General features: G+C 44.2%; 2 protein-coding genes across 2 annotated transcripts; one reads left to right on the top strand and one right to left on the bottom strand.

Annotated features, from left to right (window-relative positions):
- The first annotated feature begins 14,047 nt into the window (after positions 1–14,047).
- Positions 14,048–15,097, top strand: LOC136471514 (large ribosomal subunit protein uL16z-like). The gene is made up of 3 exons (XM_066469243.1): positions 14,048–14,504; positions 14,609–14,690; positions 14,887–15,097. Exons 1-3 carry the CDS (start codon positions 14,098–14,100, stop codon positions 14,965–14,967), a joined length of 570 nt encoding a protein of 189 aa, XP_066325340.1. The 5' UTR covers positions 14,048–14,097; the 3' UTR covers positions 14,968–15,097.
- Positions 15,098–15,861: 764 nt separating this feature from the next.
- LOC136471513 (actin-related protein 2/3 complex subunit 3-like) lies at positions 15,862–18,930 on the bottom strand. Its single transcript, XM_066469242.1, has 4 exons — positions 18,426–18,930; positions 16,943–17,048; positions 16,583–16,852; positions 15,862–16,426 (listed from the first exon to the last, which is right to left on the bottom strand). Exons 1-4 carry the CDS (start codon positions 18,426–18,428, stop codon positions 16,284–16,286), a joined length of 522 nt encoding a protein of 173 aa, XP_066325339.1. The 5' UTR covers positions 18,429–18,930; the 3' UTR covers positions 15,862–16,283.
- Positions 18,931–26,108: the final 7,178 nt, after the last annotated feature.

Genomic DNA, 26,108 nt, shown 5'->3' with positions numbered 1-26,108 from the left:
AGGCTTTTCATGGGCCTGTTTCGGCTTTTTGGGGACCATGTGATGGGTTTTGGGCTTTGTTCAACCCAGACCGAATATTGGGCTCTTGTCTGATGGACCGAAGACAGGCCGAATGTAGAAGGCCGGCTGGAGCACCGTCTTCTTCTACCTTGATCTGGAGGTAGAAACAACAAGAAGTGTGTGCAGGCGCATCGCCGGGCAAATCCCCTTTGGCAGGGTAGGGGTTCGTTTCGTCGCACCTGCCAACGGAGGGTTGCCCAGCAATGGACCTCCACATTTCCACAAACACATGCTTCAAGGATAGATACATACTGAAGGTTGGCATGCCGTTTTTGGGGTGTTGGTGAGAAGAGGGACGGCGGCGTCGCATACTTATACCATGCCGGAAAGGGCATATCCGGCAGGACATGCGCCGTCCTCCTTTCGCCGCGCCCGCGCCGATAAAGCAAGGCCGGTCAGCCGGAGAAATCTAAAAAAAAAAGATATATACTCCTACGTGCCAACAAAAGCAAGCCAGAATCCATCGCTTTCCGATGGAGATAGGTCACATGCATGCCTGTTAAGCAACGAAAGGCCGCCGCCTCTTCTGATCGAGGACGAGGAGCCTGGCAAAAAAGAAGAAGAAGAAGAAGATCGCAAAGGTATGTGGCTTTGGCTGTTGTTGCTTAACCGAGTGTGAACTGTAGTTGTATGATATATCTGCTCGATGAGACAAACCGACTGCTCTGCATCTAAACAAACGATCAGCAAGGAATTCAGGATGAGAGGGGCAGGCGGCTCTTGGGAGCCCCAACAGCTAGCCAGCCCCTTCGCTAGACGGCATTGCACAATCTCACAAAATGGAGAGACAGATTCCGTAGCGACAGACTGGAGAAGATCCATGCGAATGTCCAGCGGCAACGCACAACTGTCACACACGAAAAAGGCACACGGCTCAATCATGTTTCTTTTTTCCTTTGACGAGATGCGATTATTCATGCATGGTCCACATGATAGGATTAATTCCATTTCCATGTGTGTGCATGGCGTCCATCCCTGCAACTGCAAGTACAACTTGTAATGCTCTGGTCTGCTCGCTGGTCGCTGCATCCGCCGCTCATATGCTATCGTATCGTATCCCAAGCCTAGCTGGGCGATGAAGGCACAGCATCATTTGTAGATTGTACTACACTTTGTTGAACTGCAATTGCAGCTGCTATATTATCTTTTAATCTGAGCAGCGACGGCCGTTCGACAAAGATCTAATAAACAATTAATTAACGAGAGCAAGAAGGCTAAGCTTAGCTAGGTGGGACAGGGAAAAGTGCCATGGATTATTCTGGATGATGACACCATGGTCCATGGCCAAACACAGAGGGGAAGGATGAATTGGAGGGAGGAGAGCCATGCAACATGCATGTGCTGCTTTCTATGCATGGCAGCAAGACCGGCACATATGCATGCAACGCAGCCCAGCCAGGCAGCCAGCTGAAAAAAGAAGAGAGAAGCTTCCCTGGAATGGTTTCTGAAGTTGTCTTAAGTCAAAAAAATTAAACTTTGACCGAATTTCTTTAAAAAACATTAAGATTCATGATATCAAATTAGTATCATTAGATTTACCATAAAATATATTTTCATAAGGTACTCATTTTATGACATAGATGTTGTTACTTTTTTCTATAAAAGTTTGACCAGCACGGATTGTAGGAATTGATTTATTTGGGGACGGAGGGAGTAGCACATGCCGAGCATATCCAGATTTCTTCTTCACATCTTCCCTCTGGTGGTTGCAGCGTACTCCCTCGGTCCCTAAATGTATGTCATTTTCGCTTCCCGTGAAACAGCTTTGACTAAATATATATTAAAAAATATTAATATTTATGATACATAATTAGTATCATTAGATAGATATTTGAATCTAGTTTTTTAATAAATTTATTTGGAGATAGAAATGTTGCACGTATTTTCTATAAATCGAGTCAAATTTATCGGCACGCAAATCGTGATGACCAACATTTAGAGACAGGGAGTACATATATAGATAGCTGGCAGGCACCAGAGGAAGGACATGGATAGCTAGGTGAGGGAGAGAGAAGAAGAGAAGCAAACAGAGGAAAGAACAATGGCAAGCAGAGCAGAGGATGGTGCCATGATCGAGCATGTCCATGTGTGAAGAGGGCGAGAATCACAGTGCGGTTCTCCTCTGGCATGAAGGCTGAGAAGCTTGCCACAGGGCTAGGCCACGGCCCTTCCTTGCCAAAGGAGAATTGCCCTGCCATTCAGAACCCTGTAGTAGATGTTCAGATGCTCTGCTTCAGTCTGGTTGGAAGCTTTGGCTTAACGTTTTTTTTTTTGAGTCCTTGGCATTGACAGTAACTTACAGTAAAGAGAGAGAGAGAGACAACATCTAATAAGCTGATCGTGGACTTCGCCCGAGTTTTGAACTTCTTTTCACATAAAAGTTCTTAGTTTTCAGTATTTTTTCAAAAAAAAAATGCTATAGTTTGACTCTATGATGGCCGAACCTGAATTTCATTACCATGACGACAAAATTACGAAATCTTAATGTTTTCAGCCTACCTAATCACTACTAATTACCCAAGTGTTGCCATCTATTACAATTAGTCGATCTGGAACACAAAAAAGCTATATATATAAGACTTAGACAACATACAAACCGCTAACTGTGACTATGTGACCCAACCATACCCCACTCACAGACTTAGAGACGCACATTGCCCACCCCCATTCCCATAAACACACGTAGCCACACACATTATTCTTACAAGCAATTCTAGAAGACTAAGTTGACATATCTTAAAATCGGTGAAGTCACCGAAAGTGTCTTGCTATTTGATGGACACATCATCTACTATTAAAAGAATGATACTGTTAAATTCTATAATAAATTCAGAAAAATACAAGCACTTATGTCAAGTCGAGGACTTAATCTAGGTGGGCAGGTGAGATGCCGGTGTGCTAGCACCTTGGTGATGAGCGATTGACAACACGGTGTGCGTGTGACGTATCTCTCGGCAGGTTGTGGTTGTAGGTGACAGGTGGAGACAAGGTACATGCGGCGACGAGTGAAGAACGAGGATAGGATGCCGTGCCGAAGAACCGTGGGGGCGGAGAAGGGCGGATCGAGGCTTGCGTTCGAGGGACAGGCGATCGTGTGGTGTACGTCTACTGTACCTGGCTACACGGTGGGAGGACGTCGAGGGAGGTTTCCAGATTACGCCACAAAATCCGGAGTTCGCTGGTTGAGCCACAAAGCCATGCATCGTACCGGGACGCTCGTGCGGCGTGCGTTGGCCGAAGATGGAAATTCTGGCGATCGCGATACGATTTCGGATGGTCGTGCGGCGACATCGCGAGGATCACATCGCGGAGATGGAGGGATCGCGGACATCGCGGAATTTGCCATGGAGGACGTAATTAGAATTTACGCCCCTACGTTGGATTTATTTAGCGTAGGGGGTTATGTGAAAATAGGTCGTGCCACCCTTTGGAGATATAAATATGTGGCACCTAGGGTTGAGAAGGGGCACGGTTTGGACTCCCGGTGAGTTACTATTCATGCATGAACCGTACCCGTGAACAGTACTCATGCCCCGGGGTTCCACGGTTCAGTTTTCCTCTCTCCGGTTTAGCCTAGGGTTTGAATTCTAGTGTAAGGTTTTTGTTGATCTCTCCGATTAAGAGAGGGAGGATGTTCGGGCGGAGGCTAGATGCACTTTTGTAAGTTCAATTACTCAATTTAATCTTTCATCTATAATGATTGATCTTGTGCATCTCGATTTGTTCTTTACAATTCTCGTTAGCATCTGACATAGTCTGCTTGTTTTATTTTTATCTCAAGATCCGTAAGTCAGATTGACGTGATTCCAGTTAGGTTAGTTTCGTAATTTCATCTAGTTTAATCTGACAAATTCTTAGGTCGATCGGAGTTACGGATTTTCGTCCACATCAGGTTTACTAGGTATATAGAGTTCTTTCCAGATTTAAAAAACGTGATTTAGTCAGGTTTTATGTTTAGGGGAAGGGTTATAAATTTTTGGCTTCCGCGACCATTCACCCCCCCTCTGGTCGCCCGTTTCGATCCTTCAGCAGGTTTCACTACAAGTAACCTAGCTATGTGAGCTATACATTCGCTAAAAGACAAACATGATAGAACTATCAAAGTAAATGCAGAAAATCTAGGTGGGTAGGTTCCACTACAAGTAATCATGGTTGTTACTTATTTAAATCATCATTTTGTACTATATTATACCTAATATTGATGAAGAGATTCATAGTAGAAAAAGAGTAAACAGAAGATCTAGAAGACAACACCAACCTCGCAGGTGCCTTACTCCATCACATATAGATCATACTTGACCACTACAATTAACATGGCATCACCATCCTCTAAAAGATAATTTGGTTAATTTAAACAACATATTTGATACTCTACTTTGAGTATGAATTTTGTTGGTCACTGGTCTATATGTTGAATATAGCACAAAATGTTGATTTGAATAAATAATGTGCATGACTACAAGGGATAAAACACTAATACCACTACAAAGTTCTAAATACCTTCAAATCTAACACTAATGGACACATTATTTAATTTTTAGAAAAATAGAACTAGTGGTGTATTTTTATGATTTAGAATTAATAAGTTATATTCTTTTTAGAAAATAACTAGTTTTATTGATTTAAAAAAAATACAAAACCACCTTTGGAACCTACTAGATAGTCGAGTATGTGTAGTAACGATAGTTTAGTGGTAAACTAATTTTGGTTTTCCAGTTGTATGGTAAAAAATAAACGCATACAATAGTTTGTGTGACAAAAACTGAACTGCTCCCTTGTTTTATGACCATCAATCATGTGTTCGATGATTTGCTAGAGATACAAAGTACCTTTGAATTAAAGATCATAAGAGCAAATCCAACAGAAGAGCTATCCATGTTGTGTAATCTATATTTGAGTATTTTGGAGGAAAAAAGAGAGAGTCCAACAGCTATTGTATCTAGCTTTCTAAAATAGTAAGTCACCTATCTTGCATCCTAGATATAGCTTGCATATGCCGCTAGCCATCCACCTCACCATAGAAAGGTTGTTGGAGTTTTCTATTTTTTTTGTTGGGTTTCTATTTTAGAGGTCTTTGAGGTTAAAAAAACATTGTATGCACCTTTCATGTCAAGTGCCCCCTTCACCAGAAATGCAAGGTATTCCCCCTCAAAAAAAAGAAAAGAAAAGAAATGCAAGGTATTCAAGCAATTTTAGGGTCAAATATAGAGTCTAGCAAAGGATTGCTTTTCCCTCACTAATTAGTTAGTTTGGTTGTTAACTTGTTTAATTTTCTAGTGACACATAATTTAAAAAGACAGGCAGGCATGCATGTCATTGCTTTTGGCTACCAATCACATGAGTCATTTTGAGTAAGATGGTGTTCAAAAGTTTTGCATGGATACATGCATGGATGGGGTTTAAAAGACATGCACACATGAATAAGAGCATTTCCAAAAGTTTTTTTTTTCTAAAAATTATTCTTTAAATCATCATTTGGAGAGTAATTTGAGTAAATATCGCTTTCTATATCTCTATACCCTCCAACAACTTTTTTATACCTTGTAGAGCTATCCTTGCTCTCCATCTTTGGCTAGCGAGAAATCCGAAATAGAAGATATCTATATTTGAAGATTTAGTTAAAGAGCTAGTTGAATGATATTTTTTCACCAAAATATCTATTCTTATAAATTAGAAAGGATATAAAGAGTCTCTTGGAGTTACTCTAAGGTTTTGCCCAATACAGAATACTTATAATTTGAGACAAACTTTAAACCTTCGATATCTTGTATTTTAAGGAGGATAAATATAGAGTTTTTCTGGAGTTCCACTAATGTTGAAGGAATGTTGCTTTCTATCTTAGACAACACTCTTCCTTAGTTACACAATGCACTATGTGTTTTGGGTGCTTGAAATTCGTTCTATTTCTGTTACAAGTGAGGTATGCTTACACATGTGTTACTAGCAGGGTTAATTCTGAATGGCAGGGCAATTCTCCTTTGGTAGGGATAGCAGTAGCATTGTTGACAGATCCATGCCAGAGGAGAATTACACTGTGATTCTCACCCTGAGTACCCAATGTTGGGCTTATCACCCTTATTCTCTTGTAGTTTCCCTATCTTCAATTCTTCTTCTGGCCTAGTCTTTTTCTAGCTTTGTGTTGTCTTCTACCGATTATAGAGAGAAATAGCAGGAATTCTGACAAATGATATGGATATGCTGTCTGGATATGCTTCTTAGTAAGGACTGTCTTCAAGTTGCACAAGAAAATCAGAGTAGTCCCTATTCTCATCTGATCCAAAAAGGCAACCTTTTTCAACATATATTCTTCCCTTTGATATTGTTGCTAGTAGTACAGCATGTAAACACTAGCACATGATTATTTTAGACATGCAATTGGTGGACCATTATGATTATTCCTCTTCGTGTGAAGATGTCCTGTTGATATTTTCCCTAAAAACGTGTCTTTGATATTATATTTCAACAAGGAACATCTCACTGCATGCCCTTTCAATCTGTCAATAACCTGATATGCATTTGGTCCCTTTTAAGAAGTACCAAAGTGCCAAAAAGCCATGCAAATTTGAGCTCCCTCAGTGCCAAAAGGCCACGTAAATTTGAGGCACTAAAATACTTCATGCAGTTAACCAAATCCTGCTTACCAACAAACTTACTCTCATTTTACTTCATCCCCCTAAACTCAAGTTGAAGAGGACTTGAACCTATCTGGTAGCAACATGGCCACAACTCCCAGCTCCCATCAACTGAGCTAGGCTCAGTTCCATAGTAATATGGATTAGTAAAGATGTATTTTAAAACTACTTCAGATTACAAATTACATATTGTAAGCTTCTGGAAAATATGTTTAGTTGCTACTGAGTCAATGTAAATTATCTCTGCCCATGATTTTCTAAGTTCATATGATTCCCATTTTTCTGGTTGATAGAAATTTCCAAATATATAGTACTCACTTTCAGCTTGCTTAATCTGCAAAAATCTATCAATTATCTCTCTTTTACTCACAATTCATCAGCCACATTGCCACCAATCACAAAACCCACAGTGCCCCATGCTGCCATGCATGCGACCACGCCAAATACAGCTCAGTTGGTGCACAAATATGCAACCATAACAACGTTGAATTTTGATATTTTTCCTGCACACATAAAGGGAAAATATTGTGAATGAATGTGGAAGAATGCATTTCTTTTTGCAAAAAAAAAAGGTACTTCGCAGTTTTCTTCATCACTATGCCCAAACTATATGACCTACTCACAGGCAAATGGCATCAAAGCATGTAAGCTTGGTCTTTTCAAGCAAATGTAAAGCATGACATGGTCATTTCACAAACAAAAAAGAATTACGTTAATTAAAAATTCTGAGGTCGTTATTACTGTCCTCTAGGAGATGTTTGATCTTTTATTCTGGTGAAAATTTAGGACTGCATATATCGGTTTTGTACACAAGGAGAAGTCTATATCATGATATTTAGGAAGTGCCAAAGGCACATTATCCATTCAAAAGTGCGGGGCTGCTTGGTTTGTGCCAAACTTGGCCACACATGCTTGCTGTTGTAATACACCAACTAAACAAATACAGTAATTATCAGCATGCATGCATTTATTCGTGGAAAAATCTTACAGTTAAAAAACTTACACCTTACAAAGAAACAATGTGTTGCTCTTCAGACACTTGTTTCTATCTACACAATAGAGTTAGTCTCAATGACTTGCTGTGTGACGAGCTTTATTTTGGTTGGTTAATGAGCAATATTATATTCTAAATAGGATGAACAGTCATTTAGTTAATCTGACTAAATGTACGCTCCACATGGCCTTTCAAGATCCAAAAGCCCTTCAACCTGCATGCAAAGCTATTGCTCTCTCTTTTCTTAAAAAAAAAAAAAGAATCAGATCCACTCTAGATTTGTCAAGGGAAGATCCATAAGAATGTCCCACGACAAAGCATAGCATCAATAGGATCTTGAAAAGGACATGTCTCAGGCATGGTTTACTGGATGCATGCTTATGTTAATACCGGCCTCCTTTTCCAATGCAAGAAGAACTATAAGCATGTCATCTGCAATCAAATGGCAATGAGGGAAGAAATTCTATCAACATGAACCAAACTCAAAAGTGACAGTTAGTTAGCTTCTCGAACAAGGTCCTGATTTGAGCATATTCGGAGGGATATCCAGATTTTGAACGGAGAGCTTTGTGGTATATATAGGCCATGGAAACATAAAACTACAAGGCAAGGAAACAGTGGAGGAAAAGAAGGATCTGAACAAGCATCAACAGCAGGCAGTTGAAGGAGGTAAAGAGAAGTAGCTCAGGGTGAGAATCACAGTGCAGCTCTCCTCTGGCATGAAGGCTGAGAGAGGCATGAACAGTTTTCTGGCCTTTCCCTGCCAAAGGAGAGCTGCCCTGCCATTCATTAGCCCTGCAAATAAACAACAGCACAGTTCCAGATACTGTTGATGTACAGGTGTTTTCAGTGGATCATTGTTGAGTTTACTGCGCGAAGGTATATATGTCCATGGATGTAGTAGTTTTTATATATTTCTCTGTGCATCCTTCTCATTGGTGTGGAGCAGGTAATAATATTTTCTCTGTGTATTAATACTTGTTCTTATTGTTTATAGTTCTTGAACAATCAGCCTGTTCGCTTGTTGGTTTCAGCCAGCCCAAACCAACCAGCCAACAGTGTTTTTCTCTCACAATAAACCAGCACCAGCCAGCCCAAACCAGCCCAGAAACCAACCAGTGAACAGGCCGAATAGCTAAGTATACCTTTGCCAGCTCACCAAGCAGAGCTGGAGGTATGAAACACAATTCTCATCACATCATTGGTGGTTTTCAATTGATTGATCATTCATATAGAGGAATCAACATATCAACCAACAATACTTTTCGCTTGAACTTATCAGCCATGGTACAATATTTTTCTCTCACAACAAATCAGTCAGCCAAGCGAACAGACAGAAGAGGGTGGTCTAGGCGTACCCTCAACCAACATAGGCCTTGCTTATCTATTATTGTATGAACAAATATTATTAATTGACAAGTGCATACAGATTTTTGGAGATACGGAAAGTAAGTAGACTTTTATATTAGTACCTGCAAACAGGTTGCTGACACTAAGCTTCACTATTGTTCACAGGATTCAATATGGTTACCTTTTTTTTTTCCAAAACAAAGGACAATAAATCATTACGTTTTTATTAGGAGCAGGCCAATTCAAGATTGTTTGACATGATCATCCTATGAATATCTACATCAACAACGCCACCATTAAGGAGGAAATTGTTATTATTAGTTTTTGGAAATGCTTTTGACATGATTGAGCATCAAGTTATCACAAACATTCTAGGACAATTGGGCCTCACATGGAAATATGGATCATTTAGATAGATCATGTGCCAAATTCTAGACTCATCAATTTTATTGAATGGTGTTCTTGGGGAAAAAAATCCATTGTAAAAGAGGTGTGTGGCAAAGGTGGCCCTCTACCCTCTATTGTTTATCATAGATCACATTCTTTTAGCCCAGTTGATGATTTCTTCAAGTAGAAAGTCACACGCGGGCACCACACTCAGACACACACACTCGCCAGTGCATTCCTGTTACATGCCTATAGATAAAACTGTTGAAAGCACTAAAAGCGTGTTTGCTTGGGAATCTAGTGGAGCTGCTTGGTCTAGGCAGCAGATCTAGCTAGGCGGTCAATTTCGACCTGGGATCTGGATCGTTGCCTGGCCTTAGTTGCCTGGTCCAGATCGCCATCCAAAATCATTAGCACTTGAATTTGAACACCGGTGGTGAGTTGTGTAAAATCATGAGCGCTCGGATTTACATTCACGTCTCCATGTAAATTTTCATCCAGACAGTGCCGTTTAACCGCGTGCCCACAAGAATAAGATAAAAGAGTTTGAAGCAAGACATCGTAGAGTGTAAAAGGTTCTGACATGAAAACTTGAAATAAATGAATTGATATTGGCAATCCATAAATCTCCTAAACCCTATGATCTAGTAGATATGAGTCATATCTACAGGGAAAGGCTATCGCCCGGACGACCGGACGGGGCTAGCGTCCGGACGCCCGCACTGCATGCCTGCTTCACGTGGGGTCCCGCGCCGCTCCGTGTCCTGTGCCCACTCCGTGTCCCACGCCCGCTCCGTCTCGATCTACACCCGCACGGTTTCCAGCGCTGCCGCTTGCGCCCCCTCCAAACCCACGTGCATGCAAGCGGGCCAACAGGTGCACTAGGCCGCTGTTGCATATGGGGTCACTGCAACATGTGCAACACTAGATCTACTTACAACATGGTCTGAAACAGTTGAAATACTTGCAACATACGTTTGAAACATGAGGGAAATAGGTGTGTAGCCATTGCAAGACATATGCAATATCTAGATAAAAACACTTGCAACATATGTAAAAACATATGCAACATCAGGATGAAAACACTTGCAGCATAAGTGTGAAACATATGCAACACTCTGATAAAACACGTGCAACATCCGTCTGAAACAGCTAAAACATTTGGAAGCGACGCTTGCAACATACATGTATAGCAATTGCAACATATGCAACATCCCGATCTACTTTTGTAACATCCACATAAAATACTTGCAACATGCATATGAAACACCTGAAACACTTAAACATACGCTTGCAACACATGCTTGCAACATCCGAGGAAGGATGCAACCGGAGAAGCATGCTCCGGGTCTGGCCACTCCGGATATCTTGATGTCGCGAGCTGAGGTCGAGCATCGCGGCGGCGCCGACGTCGACAGCGGCAACGACCTCTTGGTGTGGAACGGCGCCGTCGATAGCATCTCGACGGGCGAGGGACGGAGCACGGCGTGTAGGGGCGGGGACTGGGCACGGCGCGACGAGGCGGAGTGGGCGCGGCGGCAGACATGGCGTGGCTCAATGCGGGATGGGGGCGCTGCCGCAAGGCGGCTTGGGGCGGGCGAACGACGTGGTGAGCCGCGATGAGCGAAGCGAGGAGTTGGGGATTTCTCTGTCGATTGTCACAGTGCAAATGGAGTAGATAGACGAGAGCGTAGATGGGCCTCTTGGGCCGGCCGGTCGCTGTGCTAGAGTGAGCAGGAGCAGAGTGTCTGATTTTTTTTAAGATCCCGGATATACGTTCGGTAGCATTACCGTGTCTCGAAAAGGATTCTCTTCGGACGGGACACTCAAACTTTATGCCAACCAATATACCGTGGGATAATAACAATAACAACAGACCTAGTTTATTTTTCTCCGAATAATGAAAAAAAAGCTGCAAACAAAAGATACTTTAATGGTGCTGGGCAGTATGCTTATCATGTATGCAGAAAATAAAAAAACTAAAAAAGTGCATTAGTTTACGTAGGTTCTTATCTCTAAATGTGTCAACAGTTTTAGTGCATAAGAAAATTTAACTGAATAAACTTTCTTAGATACCTGGCCTTTAAATTTACTCTTGAATAGGGATGAAAACAGCCTGAAACCGGTGGGAAAACCCCTTAACTATTTCTTTTCCGCCTTTTTATCACCAGAAACAGGAGCAATAGTGGAAATGAGATATACAGGGAACACGAAAACAAACAGATAGGGATGAGAGCCGAAAATTTAAGCCAATTACATGTTCGATCCATTAGCGCCCTGTTCGCTTGGCTTATAAGCCGTACTTTTTCAGTTAACGAACATTATTTTTCTTTCACGACAAATCAGCCAACAGTACTTTCAGTCATGGCTTATCAGCCAAGCGAACAGAGCATATAGAAATAGAGATTTATGAAAAAAAGCCCTCCCATAGTTTTTCAAGCAGATATCTTCAAATATTGCAATCCTATATTTCTAGTTTCTCGCTAGCCAAAGATATAGATTGGTGTGACTCTCCAAATTGTGCATTATATAAAAAGCTATTGAAAGGTGGAAAGATATAGAGAGCGATTTTCATTCAAATGACTCTCTAAGTGAGGATATAGATAGTGAGTTTAAGAAAGACTCTTGGAGATGCTTTTAGCCTGTGTCTAAGCTTGTGTAATGCAGTAAGTAATTTGCTCGTGTTTGTTGCCTGCATATACTCTTATGCAAGCATGCATAGTGCTCAATGCAGGTCTAATGTTGCATTATCTAGTACACCAGATTTGGGCATATTAGATAATACAAGTTTGCATAAACCGCTATGCACACAGAAACGAATTATTCTCATTATATCTATTAGAAATATGAGACCTCCACTATGGAGGTGACTACACATGGCATGGTTACACACATTTATTGATCAATCTCTGCCACCGAGAGCAAGGTATACAAGCTAGAGATGAGTAATGCGCTTGTATAAAAAATGTTGTTCAACAAGGCCTTTTAAAAAAAATGGAAAAAAAGCTTATCATGAGACCCAGGGGAATGGAAACCGTCACTGGAAATGAGAACGAGCCCGGGGAATAAAAATGAGATAGCGGAAATACAGAAACAGACAAATACCGATAGGAACCGAAAACTTAAACTAAGATCATGACAGAGCTTAGAGCTTTAGTGTGTGGTATTTGACATGTTAGGATCTTGTTGAAATGCCTCACTTGATGCCCCTCGGGAGGGCTTTCTGAATTCTTGAACTAATATTTGTCGTACAAAAATCTAATGTTCGAAGGTTGCTACAATAATAAGCATTAAAGCTTATCCTGTATTTCTTAAGAACTTGTTTGGATACACATGACTAGTTACTTGTTGGGCTAAAAATTTGTTTAAATTAATATGATTGACTAGCTAGTTATTTTTTACGAGTAGGTTGACTAGCTAGTTGGCTAACAACTATTTGAAGACTTGATAAATAAATTAGTCCACCTATTAGTCCTCATGTTTGGAGGTACTAGAGCTAATTCAAATTATTTTTTTAGCTAACTAGCAATTAGCCCTTATAAAAAAACTTATTACGAAAAACACATCATTCTGTTTCCTATCCGGCATTTTCTCACATATACGAAAAAGATATTTTTCGTTTCACTATTATTCGGGTTCACATGGGCCTTGATGGCCTAGCCCACAATACACACACACACAAAAAATCAGGACCCTAGCGCCTACGGAACCAGATCCTCTGCGGTCGACCCTCACGACTGCCGGGTGCAGTCGCTCCATCCCTGCCGTTCCCTGCCATCCAACGGACCAGCTGAGCCCAGGCGCTCCACCTCCTTCTTGCGTCATTCCGGCCCAACAACACGGCCTCTTAAGCCTAAAAAGCAGCGGTGTTTCTTCTTTTTTTTGGCGCGACAGCTTGCGTTTGCCTACGAGCTCACCATCTGGTCGCCCTCCTAGAACAGCATCGCCCATCGGGAGCTCTCCCGGAACCAAGACCGCACGAAGAACATGTTCTTGTTCCCGACGGGTTAGGGTTCGGATCTGTTCTTTTCTCACATCCAAACGGATCTAAACTGTTAAGCTAGATCTATACCTAAACGAGGCTCTGGTACCATTGTTGAACTTATAGAATCACTAGGAGCATAGATCTAGCCGGGTACTTCATGTAAATAGGTAGCAAGTCCTAGTACATGTTCTAGGCAGAGATTAGAGGAAGGAATAGAGGAACGTGCCGAACCTGACACCGCAGAGGAGAATCCGCTCGTGTCCGCCATGGAGTCGGTGTCTGCGCTAGGCAACGACAGTCGGAGAAGAGTACGGTGATGAGCAGTGGCGACCGGTGGTAAAGACCGGTGGCGGCGCAGTGAAGTCCGGCGTGGTGGCAGCCCTTCGGTGTAGATGCAGAGGCGGCGCGGTTGGTGGCTTTCCGTCACTGGCTGCGCCCTTCTAGATCGGATTAGGGTTTAGGGATTTCGGTAGGGAGCTCGGCTCAGGCGAACCTCGTGATAAGAGCCGCCGGCCCCCACCTCTTTTTATAGTGCAGTGTGACAGGGGCCCTCCAGTCATGGTGGGCTGGGCGTCCCCGATCAAGGCGCGAATCAAAGGCCCAACTGGGCCGTTGGGTCCAGTTATGATTAGAGATCAATCTAACACCGTGGTGTCGCTGACCCCAAGATCAGGATCTATGATGTTGGGATGAAGAAGAAGGGAGTGGATGAGTTCCCCTTCTGCGTCCACCCGGTGAGTTGGGAGAAGGAGAACGTTTCCAGTGAGGCTCTTGAGGCTTCCCGCATTGCGTGCAACAAGTACATGACCAAGAGTGCCGGGAAGGATGCCTTCCACCTGAGGCTGATCGGCTCAACAAGATGCTTTCATGTGCTTCGTATCAACAAGATGCTTTCATGTGCTGGGGCTGATCGGCTCCAGACTGGAATGAGGGGTGCTTTTGGCAAGCCCCAGGGTACCTGTGCTCGCGTGGACATTGGTCAGGTCCTCCTTTCTATGCGCTGCAAGGAAAGCAATGCTAATCACGCTGAAGAAGCCCTCCGCCGTGCCAAGTTCAAGTTCCCTGGCCGCCAAAAGATCATCCGCAGCAGGAAGTGGTATGTGGCAATGAAGATGCTTTGCTGTTGAACCCAATGTCAAGTCACGGCATTGATGAAAGGTTTGAATTTAACTTGTTTGGTGCATTGTCTTGATTTTTCAGGGGTTTCACCAAGTTCACCCGTGCTGAGTATCTGAAGTACAAGAGTGAGGGTAGGATAGCACCTGATGGTGTCAATGCTAAGGTAAAAAGGCTCCAGTTACTTATTTATATATGTGTTGCTGTTTAAGCATCATATGCTTCACATGAAGAACTGATCTTGAATAATTGTTTCTGTTTTGATTCAATTCCAATGTACAGAATATGACCTTTTGCTTTATGGGCTATTCTATAAGTGGCCAATCTATGTAATACTGGTTCATCTTTTGGCCTTTGTGCAGCTGCTTGGTGTTCACGGTCCCCTGTCTAAGCGTGCCCCTGGGAAGGGGTTCCTTGCAGAGAACATTCAAGCGTCTGCGTAGACTATTTCTTCTGCCAATTGGAACTCCATATATTCTGCTTAGTCTAATTTTCTATGCTAGAACTTTGTTAATGGCTATTGCTTGCAGCATGATCTACTTGTGTAGCCCAGTTTCATATGGTGGTTAAATATTCATATCATAATAGATTGTTTGAACCCTTACTATGATACCTTGTTAACTATCTCGCTTATTTGAGTGGACATGGTTGATTCTGTTTCAAAAAGCTACTTATTGCTGCTTTGCCCACTTGATGAGGGCGACTAGAAAAACTCATTTCTGAAAGAACGAATGTTGGCATGGATTCTTAGCTGTGGTATCTCATGTCACTAGACTCTGAGCATGTGTGCAGTGTGCTCACTATGTTGGCATGGATTCTTAGCTGTGGTATCTCATGTCACTAGACTCTGAGCATGTGTGCAGTGTGCTCACTTCGGGCGCCATCTGCGTCCCGTCGCTTTCGATCTGCACCGTGAACGTGTAAACAGTTTGAAAGAATCGATCTGCACCGTGAACTTGTAGACAGTTTGAAAGATTTCTGTGCTCTGCGGAATTTCTTGCACCAGCTAGTGTGCATTGTGAACAACCAACAGCTAGTGTGCTGAGCTTAGTTACTAACAGCTAGTGTGCATTGAAAGATTTACGCTGAGCTTAGTTATTAACAGCTAGTGTGCATTGTGAACAACCAACAGCTAGGGTGCTGAGTGTGCATACTGCATTCTCTGATCGGAAAGGGCAAAAGGTGAACGTACAAATTCTTCGTTTCAAAAATTTTTAATGCCAAACAAGCTCATCTTTCGTTTCTTTTCCAAATAACCCTACCTTCTCTTCCAATATAATCGAATAAACCGCCGACTATGAATAATCATGCAGTTCCCCCCACCTTACACTGTAGATAGATCAATCATCAATCCTGTAAACTGTACGAGGGACGGTGAAATTGCCGTGAATAATTAACAATTACAAGTTTACAACATATATGCCACACTTGCAGCATGTATGTACAATACTAAGAACATCTGTGCTGTCTCGTCTTAGACACATCATTGGAGAACATACCCAGTATCAGATTTCGTCTCTCCAATAAAACAGGGGTGGAAATTAAATAGGCAAGACAACATGGCAATTACTGTTCTCCACAGTTATCCATCACAAGCTGGGAACGAATAATTAACTTATGACATTTATCTATCCACTCATCGAAATCTTTGCTTGTCAGTTGTCACTGAGATGTAGGATAACTCTCTTTTTTGTGTGTGGATACTTCGCATGATCATAAGAGAAAAAACAGCTTAAACCTGTTGGTACAAAGCCCAAGTCTAAAGGATGACAATGTTCATGAACTTCCTCTTAGCAAAAGCCAACCACCATTTGTTTGGAAAGCCATTAGCTCTGTATGCACAGTTGAGCAATCTTCCACTTGTTTCCTCCCTTATCTGCTTCAAATAATTCCTCAACAATTCTGCATTCAGACACAGATATGCACAATCGTCAATTTATCAATTGGAATCCATGGGTAGACAAATGTTTTACAGACTTAACCAGTGTACAATGACAACAAACATAATTATGTGAAAATAATAATTATGTGCATACAATTGTAGACGAAACTGTATACCTGCTTCCTCCTGGGACTGGGGAAGAGTGAAAAGTCCAGGGAAAGGAAACCCTGGTTCCCCAGGTACAGGAACTTTCTCCAATCCCAGATTAATGATTGCCTTAGTCCCAACAGCTAGTGTCCGGCAACCTTCTAGTCTTTTTAAGGCAATATTGATATAAAACGTCAGATAGATCAATAGCTTGTCTGCTGAGCTTTTCACATGGAAATTTTTGAAGAAAACATTGGCTCGAAAGAAAGTTATGGCTTCATCAACAATGTCCGCTTTATCTGTATAACATGGACATAAATAAGAAATTCAGTACGGTCTTATAGTAGTGAAAGTAGTATTACATCATCAAATGGGTGTAGCCACGATACCAGGGTCAGAGGCTGGTGCTGGGCCCTTAATATGAGTTTTTAGTGGAAGCAAAGGACAGCTGCAAGCTTTTCTGATCCCATCATCAACGAAACTAGAGTGATAAACCTGGTCATCCAATTCATGCATTTATTATTAGTGTTTCTTAAAACCAAACTGCACTTAGGCATCATCAACTAATCAGAACCAAAATGTAACTATTATAACCAATATGGAAAAACCAATAGAAAAGACCCATCTAAAGTAAATAACCCATGAAAAGGTTTCATTAACAGTTTAACTCCACATGAAGTAGTATAATTCCACAACATTTATTTTCTGACTTTTCTTCTGTTGTACTACCTCAACTGTTGTAAGAAGAGTTTACCATAAAATAACAAGACAGCAATCTGGAAAGTTAGTTAGTCTTGAAGAGCATCATAAATTTCTTTGTTTGTCCCCATTTTATTTGTGCCGATTTCTCCTTTCATCACAGTTTTGCACTCTTGCAGAATACCATGTGCACATAATTCATCTAGTTATTATTTTGCAGATCAAGCAGCTAATATAAGTATTGTACTCCCTCCGTCCCAAATTACAAGTCGTTTTGGCTTTTCTAGGTACATACTACATAGCTTTTGCTATGCATAGGTATACACTATGTACATAGTAAAAACTATGTATCTAAAAAAAGCCAAAACGACCTATAATTTGGAACGGAGGTAATACCTTGTAAGCTAAAAACTGAATATAGAAGACCATGTCATTAATTTGGATCCGGGCATAAAAAAAGTTGTCAGATGATAACTTTGGATATGTAGCAACACACTGGATTAATCAAAGACAACACTGTTTTTCTGGTAATACAGTACCACAAATATCTCATGGAATTCTGCATTCTATTTGACAACACTTAATGGTAAAACCATACTAAATTTTTGTAGGCACTGCTCTACCTAAGAATTACCTTGCCAAAAGCATTTAAAGGTACTCGATTGTTTATAACTAACTAGAGTAAAATAGTCTCACACTCTAGTTTACGAAATGTCTCGAACATGCACTTAATCCCATTTGATTCTGCAACAAATGACTGGCAATGTACTACTAAATAGGCTTGTGCACCTGTAGCAGTAGGATATCTACACCTTATGAGGCTTCCCTAGCGAGCTCTAGCATTCAGCATTCTGAGAACTTCTAATTATCTGGTTCACAATAAGCATATTTAAAATGGCTAATCGCGAGTCTTGATCATGAATACAACTTCGCCACAGGTAGATGCAAGATTGATTATTGATCCAATTGGAAATGGAATATACACCATGACACAATATTTCCGCAGACAGCCAGACGCATTCCAATACCAAGACTATCCAGATGGTGACAGGCACATGTGAACAGAGTAATCTAATAACACCATCCATCCACACTAGGAAGGTACGCCATATTCAGATCCTATACGAGTAAAATGTAATTCTGGGAAGTCAAGGGGGGCGAAGAGATGGGTACCATCTTGCGTCTCCAAATCAGGAGAAGCTAACGCAGACGAGTCAAGGTCGCGGCGGCGGCGAAGCACAACCCTGGTCGTGGCTGGAGAGGGGAGCAGGTGGGAATCTGGGGGAGGCCGAGACCGGGAGAGGATGATTTAGGGAAGGTCGGAAGGAGGAACGGAGATCGTGTTTCGCCCCTGGCGGATCGAAGCTGCTCGATCCGCAGCTCGCCCCGTCGCCCGCAGTTGTCGGCTCAGTCTCCCGGAGGCCGGAGCCGCCGCCTTGTCCCAACTCCCACCCGTCCGCACGGGTTGACACCTCTCGGATCTGGGCGCTCAGCTCCGGGAGGCGGCAATAGCCCAGGCTGAGCGCGTGGAATGGGGAGCGATTGAGGAAGGGGAGATGAGAGGGTTGGCGGTAGAGGTGGCCGGCTGCCGCTGGGCGAGAGCCGAGAGACGACAGAGGCGCAGGCGGCGGCGGCGGCGTCGGTCGGCAAGGAGAACGAGCGCGAGAGGGGCAGAGATAAAAGAAAAGAGAGACGGCTACACAATTCCTTATTTGACACCAGACAAATGACCCGTTCTTTTTTTTTTTTTTTTTGCCCTCAAAAAATTTCTATTCCCTATTTGACACCGAGTTCAACTTTCGTTCCTTATACGACACTCCATCAGGTTTGCCATCCGTGAACCGTTAACTGACATGTGGGCCCCACCACCCTTCTCCCCTTAACTGACATGTGGACACCAGACAAAACGACGGCGGCGCTTGGACGGGGCGCATCCGCGCGTGGAGGTGGCGGCGCAGGCGCGCTCGCGCGGCCAGGGGCGCGTCCCATCCCCGCGGTGAGGAGCTATCGTGGCAGCAAGGCGGCGGCGGCGGCTCCAGGGCCGCACGGTGCCACCACGTCGAGCTTCTCCGACTCTCCGAGTGCTCCAGCTATGATGGGCTCTCGTCTCGAGCGTCGCCGTCGCCGCGAAGTCTGAGCCCGCGCCGGAGAAGAAGGCTGCCAAGGAGGCCGGCGTCCCTCGGTGCGTGGCTCGCAGGTTCCTCAACGCCATCTTCAACAGCAGGCCTGAGCCGCCAACGCCGCTGTCGTCGTCACGGGGGACGGAGTCCGCGTGCTCCACGGCGTCCTCCTACTCGCGCTCAGGTCGTCCAGGAACTAGAGCAGCAGGAGGCGAGTTGGGCATCGTCGTTGTCACGGTGGGGACGTGGATCGACTCTTGCGCCATCTTCAACTGCATTGGATGGGCAACCTCGCTTCAACATCCTCTCAAACACAGCCAGCGCCTCAAATGGTTTCCCGTCCTTGCTGAGTTGGAACAGTGCTATGCATTGTGGAAACGTGCCCTCGCTGTAATGGCGCTGCATGAGAGTGAGGTATGTCACCTTGTCCGGCGCGAGCTCTGCCTGTTCCCTCATATCCGCAAGCCGTGCCATCGCATCCTGCGTCCTCCCCGCGCGGCAGTACCCCTTGATGAGAATGTTGTACGAAACCACGTCGGGATGCACTCGATCTTCCGTGGACATTGCGTCGAACACGTTGATGGCAGTGTCAAGGAGGCCAGCGTTGACAAGGCCGTCCAGCAGGCAGTTGTAGGTGAGCCTGGACGGCTCAATGCCGGCGAGGCGCATGGCCTGCCACACCCACAGCAGCTCCTCGGAGAGTCCGAACGCCGCGAGGCTGCGGATCAACGAGGCCGACGACGCCGGCGTGAGGTGCCTCAGGACAGCGTCCCCGTGCGCGCGCAGCTCTGCGATGAGCCGCCGCGCCTGGCCGGCGGCGTTGGGGCCGGCGGTCTCCCTGGAGCGCGCGAAGGAGTGGAGGAGGGAGATGTAGCAGTTGAGGAGGTGCTGCGGGTGCGCAAGGAGGTCGGCGCCGTTGGGCAGGGAGCGGAAGAAGTGGAGCGACGGGAGCGGGTGTGGGGTGAGCTGCGGGGACGGGACGCGCCCCTGGCCGCGCGAGCGCGCCTGCGCCGCCACCTCCACGCGTGGATGCGCCCCGTCCAAGCGCCGCCGTCGTTTTGTCTGGTGTCCACATGTCAGTTAAGGGGAGAAGGGTGGTGGGGCCCACATGTCAGTTAACGGTTCACGGATGGCAAACCCGACGGAGTGTCGTATAAGGAACGAAAGTTGAACTCGATGTCAAATAGGGAACGAAAATTTTTTGAGGGCCAAGAAAGGAACGGGTCATTTGTCTGGTGTCAAATAAGGAATTCTCTCTTTCTCGAATGTTGTTGCATGGCACGAGTGAATTTGCCATGACAATAGTCGTTCTATTTTACTTTAACATCAGTTTTTACCTTAAATCAAATATTAATATTTTTTATCATCTTTTTTTTTAGTTTGACAACATGCAAACTATATTATTATAGAAACATTTCTCATTATAAAGCTAAAAACATAAATCTTATGTTATGAATCTACATATTTTTTAAATTAATAGTTAAAAATATAAATATTTGACTTAGAACCCTTAAAATTGAACTAAAGGAGTAACTCACTAGTGTTATGGTATTGTCTTTTATAGCCTTTAAACATTAATTATTTTATATGCTCTATCCAGGGATGAGAACGAAACGGATGGGAACCTTAGCTGTTTTATATATGCTCTATAGGTCTTGTTTATTTCATCCCAAACTAAGGGATTGTGAGGGTTAGGAGTTACGATGAAACAAACAAGGCCTTAAGGGGTGTGCTAGAGATCACTTCTTCTCTTTACTCTCCATCCTTCTCACTTAAAAAAGGAATACTATACAACACTCAATTCCTCCTCACCCGCGCCCGTGCCCGTGCCGACGAAAAAGATGATGGCAACGACTAGGGTTCTGGCGGCGGCGACGGTGGTTCATCACCCTCTCTCTCTCTCTCTCTCTCTCTCTCTCTCTCTCTCTCTCTCTCTCTCTCTCTCTCTCTCTCTCTCTCTCTCTCTCTCTCCGACTCTCCCTCTCTTCTTCCCCAACTTGGTGGGCTTAGAAGGGGCCAGGCGGTGGGGATGGCGGGAGGGCAGCGATTTAGGGTTCTGGCGGCGTAGGAGACGGTCAAGCCAGGTCGAGGTGGGGGCGTCCATGGCCATGGCGTTGGCAGGAGGGGGAGGGGAAGAAGGAGGTCGCCGTGGGCGTTACGGTCTTGTCGAAGCTCCGACGAGACCCTACCGCGCTGCGACGGGGTGGTGGGCAGAGGACGGCGGTGGCGCGTTGGGCTTTAGGAAGAAGACAATGTTGGGTTTGAGTGAGAGCCGTGAACCGTTGGATAAGGAGATCAATGCTCCAAAAATCGAGTGTTTTTTACTTTTTGGGCCCCGAATAACCGAGTGCTGGCTAGACGGTCTCCTTAAAAAACATAATATGGATCTCCTTAAAAAACAAAAGTGTTAAGCACCGTCCTATCTAGGTTTTTAAATATACGTTGACACCGTGACTTTTATCATAAGATATTCGTCTTTTCTATATACTGTGCAAATATATTACAAAGCACCCTTTTTATAATGATAAGTATAGTAGTACTATTTTTACTTAACTAAATAATTGAATAAACATTGTTGGTCAAAGTTTAAATTAAATGTCATGGTATCAATTACTAGACGCTTAACCCCACACAGCCAAATTAAGTACATACTTAAAATTATAGGGGATAACATCTCACCAAGAGTCTCAACATCAAAGTGGACTTGGGTCTCTAGACGTTGATGCATCCATATCAGCTTCAAAAGGTGCAGTGCAGCCTTGGACATGTTAGGTGCCTAATATTCCACCGTCAGTTTGGGTGGATCCTACTCCATCGAATTGGTCTCCGTTGATTATCATAACCGGTCTCTGCCAGCCATCGGGAAGACTGGTAGGACTTTAGTTACTTTGAGTATAATATCACCATCCGCAGTATCTTTATATATCTTCATTCCAGAACTAAATTTTCCATACATCAGTAGCCGATTCCTTTTTTTAATAACACGCTAACATCGAGTCACAATTCACAAATTAATTCACACATCAGCAAGTTCTCACATGCATGCCCTGCTTTGCCTGAACAACCAAGGATCTTCCAAAAGAACCTCAGTTATTCTAGTCCGATCCATCACCGACCACACATTCTGCCAATAAATTGATTTTCAAGGGTATTTGTGTTCCCACCCGTATAAATAGGTGATTTCTTTTTTTTTAATAATGAAAAGAGTTTCGGTTTCAAACTTCTTTAGAGAAGAAGCATCAGACCAAACATATTGCAAAACTCATACACCTTAAAGTTTAACATAATACAAGCACCCACACCACTAAAGTCCAATATGAAAAGTAAACGACCAGCCATTAGTAGCTACGAAGAAGCTCACTGATCTTGACTCCAGGGTTTTGCATGCCTTTAAGATGCACTCTTTATTGTCATCCGAGCTCTCTGTAGAAAAGATTTTGTCGTGCATTTATCAAGCACCAAGTCATTTCTTGTGAGCCAGACTGTCCAACACATAGCTACAACTCCTATCAATAACAATTGATTATGCTTAGTACCACCCAGACAATTTTCACCAAATGTTAAAAAAATGGAGAGAATAATGTCTTGGTGGGTTAATTCCAAACACATAATACACAACACACCAAAGAAATCAAGTGTAATGACACTAAAAAAAAAATCAAATTTTGAATTGTTTTAGGTTTACTACAAAAGCAACACTTCTTGCTACCATCCCGGTTTCTCCTAGCAAGCTTATATTTTGTAAGAATCACCCCTCTTTTATGAGACCAAAGGATTTTTATTTTATTTTTAGAGGTACGTCATACATAAAATCTCCAGCGTAACTAATAAACAGTTGTTGATTAGATAACTATACATAGATTTTACAGAGAATGTGCCATTTCTATTAGAGCAACCAAATAAATTTATTGTTATCCTCCAAACTGTGACATTTCTATAGCTTGTTCTTACCTAATGCCCGTCTAAAAGACACGCTGAGTTCTACGTACCATTGCGCACACACGAGGTTGCGAAAACCACCTCGACAAATAAATTTTGACCAGAACTGCACAGGCATATTTTCTCTTTTAGGTATAAAAATCAACACTATGTATATGATAATGATTTTTGGATAAAAACGGTCAGAATCAGATCGAGGCATCCAGAACACATGCTATCGCATAAGTACATGGACGACGTAAGGCCAATCTCAATACAGATTTTATGAAATTTTATATACATTAAATAGGGTGCCACGTCAACAGAAATAGAGTTTTTACATGTATCAAGAAGAAGAGAGAAGAGGAACGTACGATGGTTCCAAAACGTTGGAAAGCGGATGCAACCCCCACTGAGACCCTCCTTCGAGCCTCTTTGGCATGGCTCCTGTAAGGGCTTCAGCTTCGGCTCCTGTAGGAGCTGTGCCAAACGCCTGTTTTGAAAAAGACTCCGCATAGGGAACCGGTCAAGAGCCGGAGTCATTTTTTGCCTACGCAGAAGAAGCCTAAAAAACGAGCTTCGCGCGGCTCCTTGCTGTGGGTTCACATCGTCTAGTGCAGCATCCATACTTAGCTAGGAGAAAGGTGCCGGGGACACTATAAACACACATGTACTTGGTTGACTTCACGTCCCGTCTCACAACCGGGTAAGATCAAATAAACAAACAGCTTGCTTGCCCAATCTCTATTGAGAGGATTTCTTGAGCTTGAAATTCCTTTTGTAGCCCCGTTCACGGGGACTTCGTTTTGCGAAACGTCTTTGAGAATGGCTTCAAACTTCTTCGGAGAAGCTGCTCCTTCCTAAACTAGAGTCGGAGTCATTTTTAAGTAGCCAGAGCAGAACACGCCCTTCATTTCATCCCGTGCCCGAGTGCGCGACTTCTTCCTCCTTCGAGCGCGGGAGGGGAACGCGAGCTCCACCAGGCGCGACTCTGCGGGCCGCGGCTCCGCCGGGTAGGCGGCAGGAGGCGGGTACGCGTCGGCCTTGCCTGAAGGAGGCGGGTAGGCGGCGGCGGGAGCCGCGTACGCGTCAGCCTTGCCGGACGGCGGCGGGTACGCTGAGGGAGGTGGGTAGGCGGCGGCCGGTGGAGGCTGGGTGTATGCGGACTGGGCGGGGGCGTAGCCGTTGGCGGCGCCCGCCGACTGGGTGACCTCGCCGAGCTTGTACGACAGGTTGAGGACTCCCTGGGGCTTGCCGGAGGAGATCTTGCGGACCTGGTACGAGACGAACTTGGCGGGGATGGGGCTATCGGGGGCGCCGGAGAGGAGCTCGGAGAGCTGGATGTGGACCTCGCCGTCGTCGCGGTCGCCGATGGCGCGCTCGGCGCAGAGGAGGATGTGGAGTGAGCCGGCGCCGGTCGCCGGGACGGCGAAGCGGAGCGTGGCGTTCCAGGTCGGGTTGCTCCGCCGGCCGCGGGTGCTGCACGAGAAAGAAAAGGAGGGCGGCAAGTCCCGTGGCCCGTCGCGGATGCGCTTCTTCCTCATCGTCTTCTTTGCGAGTTTCGCGTACTACGAGCTGCCGGGCTACCTGCTGAACTGGGCGGGCATCTAGGCGTACCACGGCAACCCGCTGGTGGCGCAGTGGGTGTCCATCGCCACCACGGCCGTGGGATTCGTCATGTTCGCAGGTGAGCGGAGCCTTGCAGGCGGCGGGGAAGGGAGAGACACCGGGGGACCCATGAAAGGCTAAAATAACCGTATGAAATTGTGCAATGAAACTTGACTGAGAGAGACTCGTTTCATGTTAAGTTTCGAGTCTTTGAAAGCTGGGAGATAAAACCTTACACCAAGATTGGCCTAAAAGCATCTTATGCCTTATGATCAACTGTGTATCATAGTGTGCTGCAACCATTCGTGGCATGCAATGTCATAAATAAACCCATAAGCCCTTTTGTATCTTTAGACCCTGTTCGGCTTATCCTATATTTAGCTTGTTTGATTTTTTTTTCAGCTGGAACAGTATTTTTCTCTCACAACAATTCAGCTGAAACAGTATTTTTCAGTCAGTTTTAGCCTAGTTTTAAACCAGGTAACAGGGCCTATACGGTCGTGTCGTGCGTGCGTGCCGTGGTTGCTTGCATCGCCATCATGCATGCCAACGTCTACAGATGTGATCTTCATTCTTCACACATGGAGGACCTGACGAAGAAAGTTCCATAGATCGGCTAGCTGGTCACTCATGAACAATGGCTACTATGACTGAAAGGTACGTATAGGAGAACAAATTAAAGGCATATAACCAGCACTAAAATATTTACTACCACTACTAATTTAATAAGCATATGCGTAGAAATGACCCAACAAAACCTAATCATGTGGTCACGCGTGCCACATCACATCTCACCATGCAGTACGGATTTAGCAATTGAATTCCACAAGACCGGAAGGAAAAAAAAAACAATATTATCAATATGAACCATTGAACCCCCTCGATTTTCTTTTTCTGAAGTTTACACATTCTAAACACGGAAGGACACTGAAACCAACAAAGCAGGTCCTTTCACCATCCTGAACTACCGAACGACAACAGCAAGCCAGCAGGAGATTCTTTCTGTTCTCACTCCCTCACATCCCGGCAGCGGCGGACCCAGAAAATATTTCAGAAGATCTGAATAACACTGCTGTTTAATCTTAAGTCACAGCCCTCTACACTATAGAATTTTACCTAAAAATTCATAGAGGCTCTACAGAGGTTCCACCGCTGCGATATGGGTAGGAGAGCTTGAGCCCCCGCCCCACTGCTGTGTCCGCCCCTGCAT

The sequence above is a fragment of the Miscanthus floridulus genome, chromosome 8 (genome assembly GCF_019320115.1).
Source record: "Miscanthus floridulus cultivar M001 chromosome 8, ASM1932011v1, whole genome shotgun sequence".
Lineage (NCBI taxonomy): Eukaryota > Viridiplantae > Streptophyta > Magnoliopsida > Poales > Poaceae > Miscanthus > Miscanthus floridulus.
The sequence above is the reverse complement of the archived record's forward strand: the minus strand, read 5'-3'. Positions and strand labels throughout refer to the sequence as shown.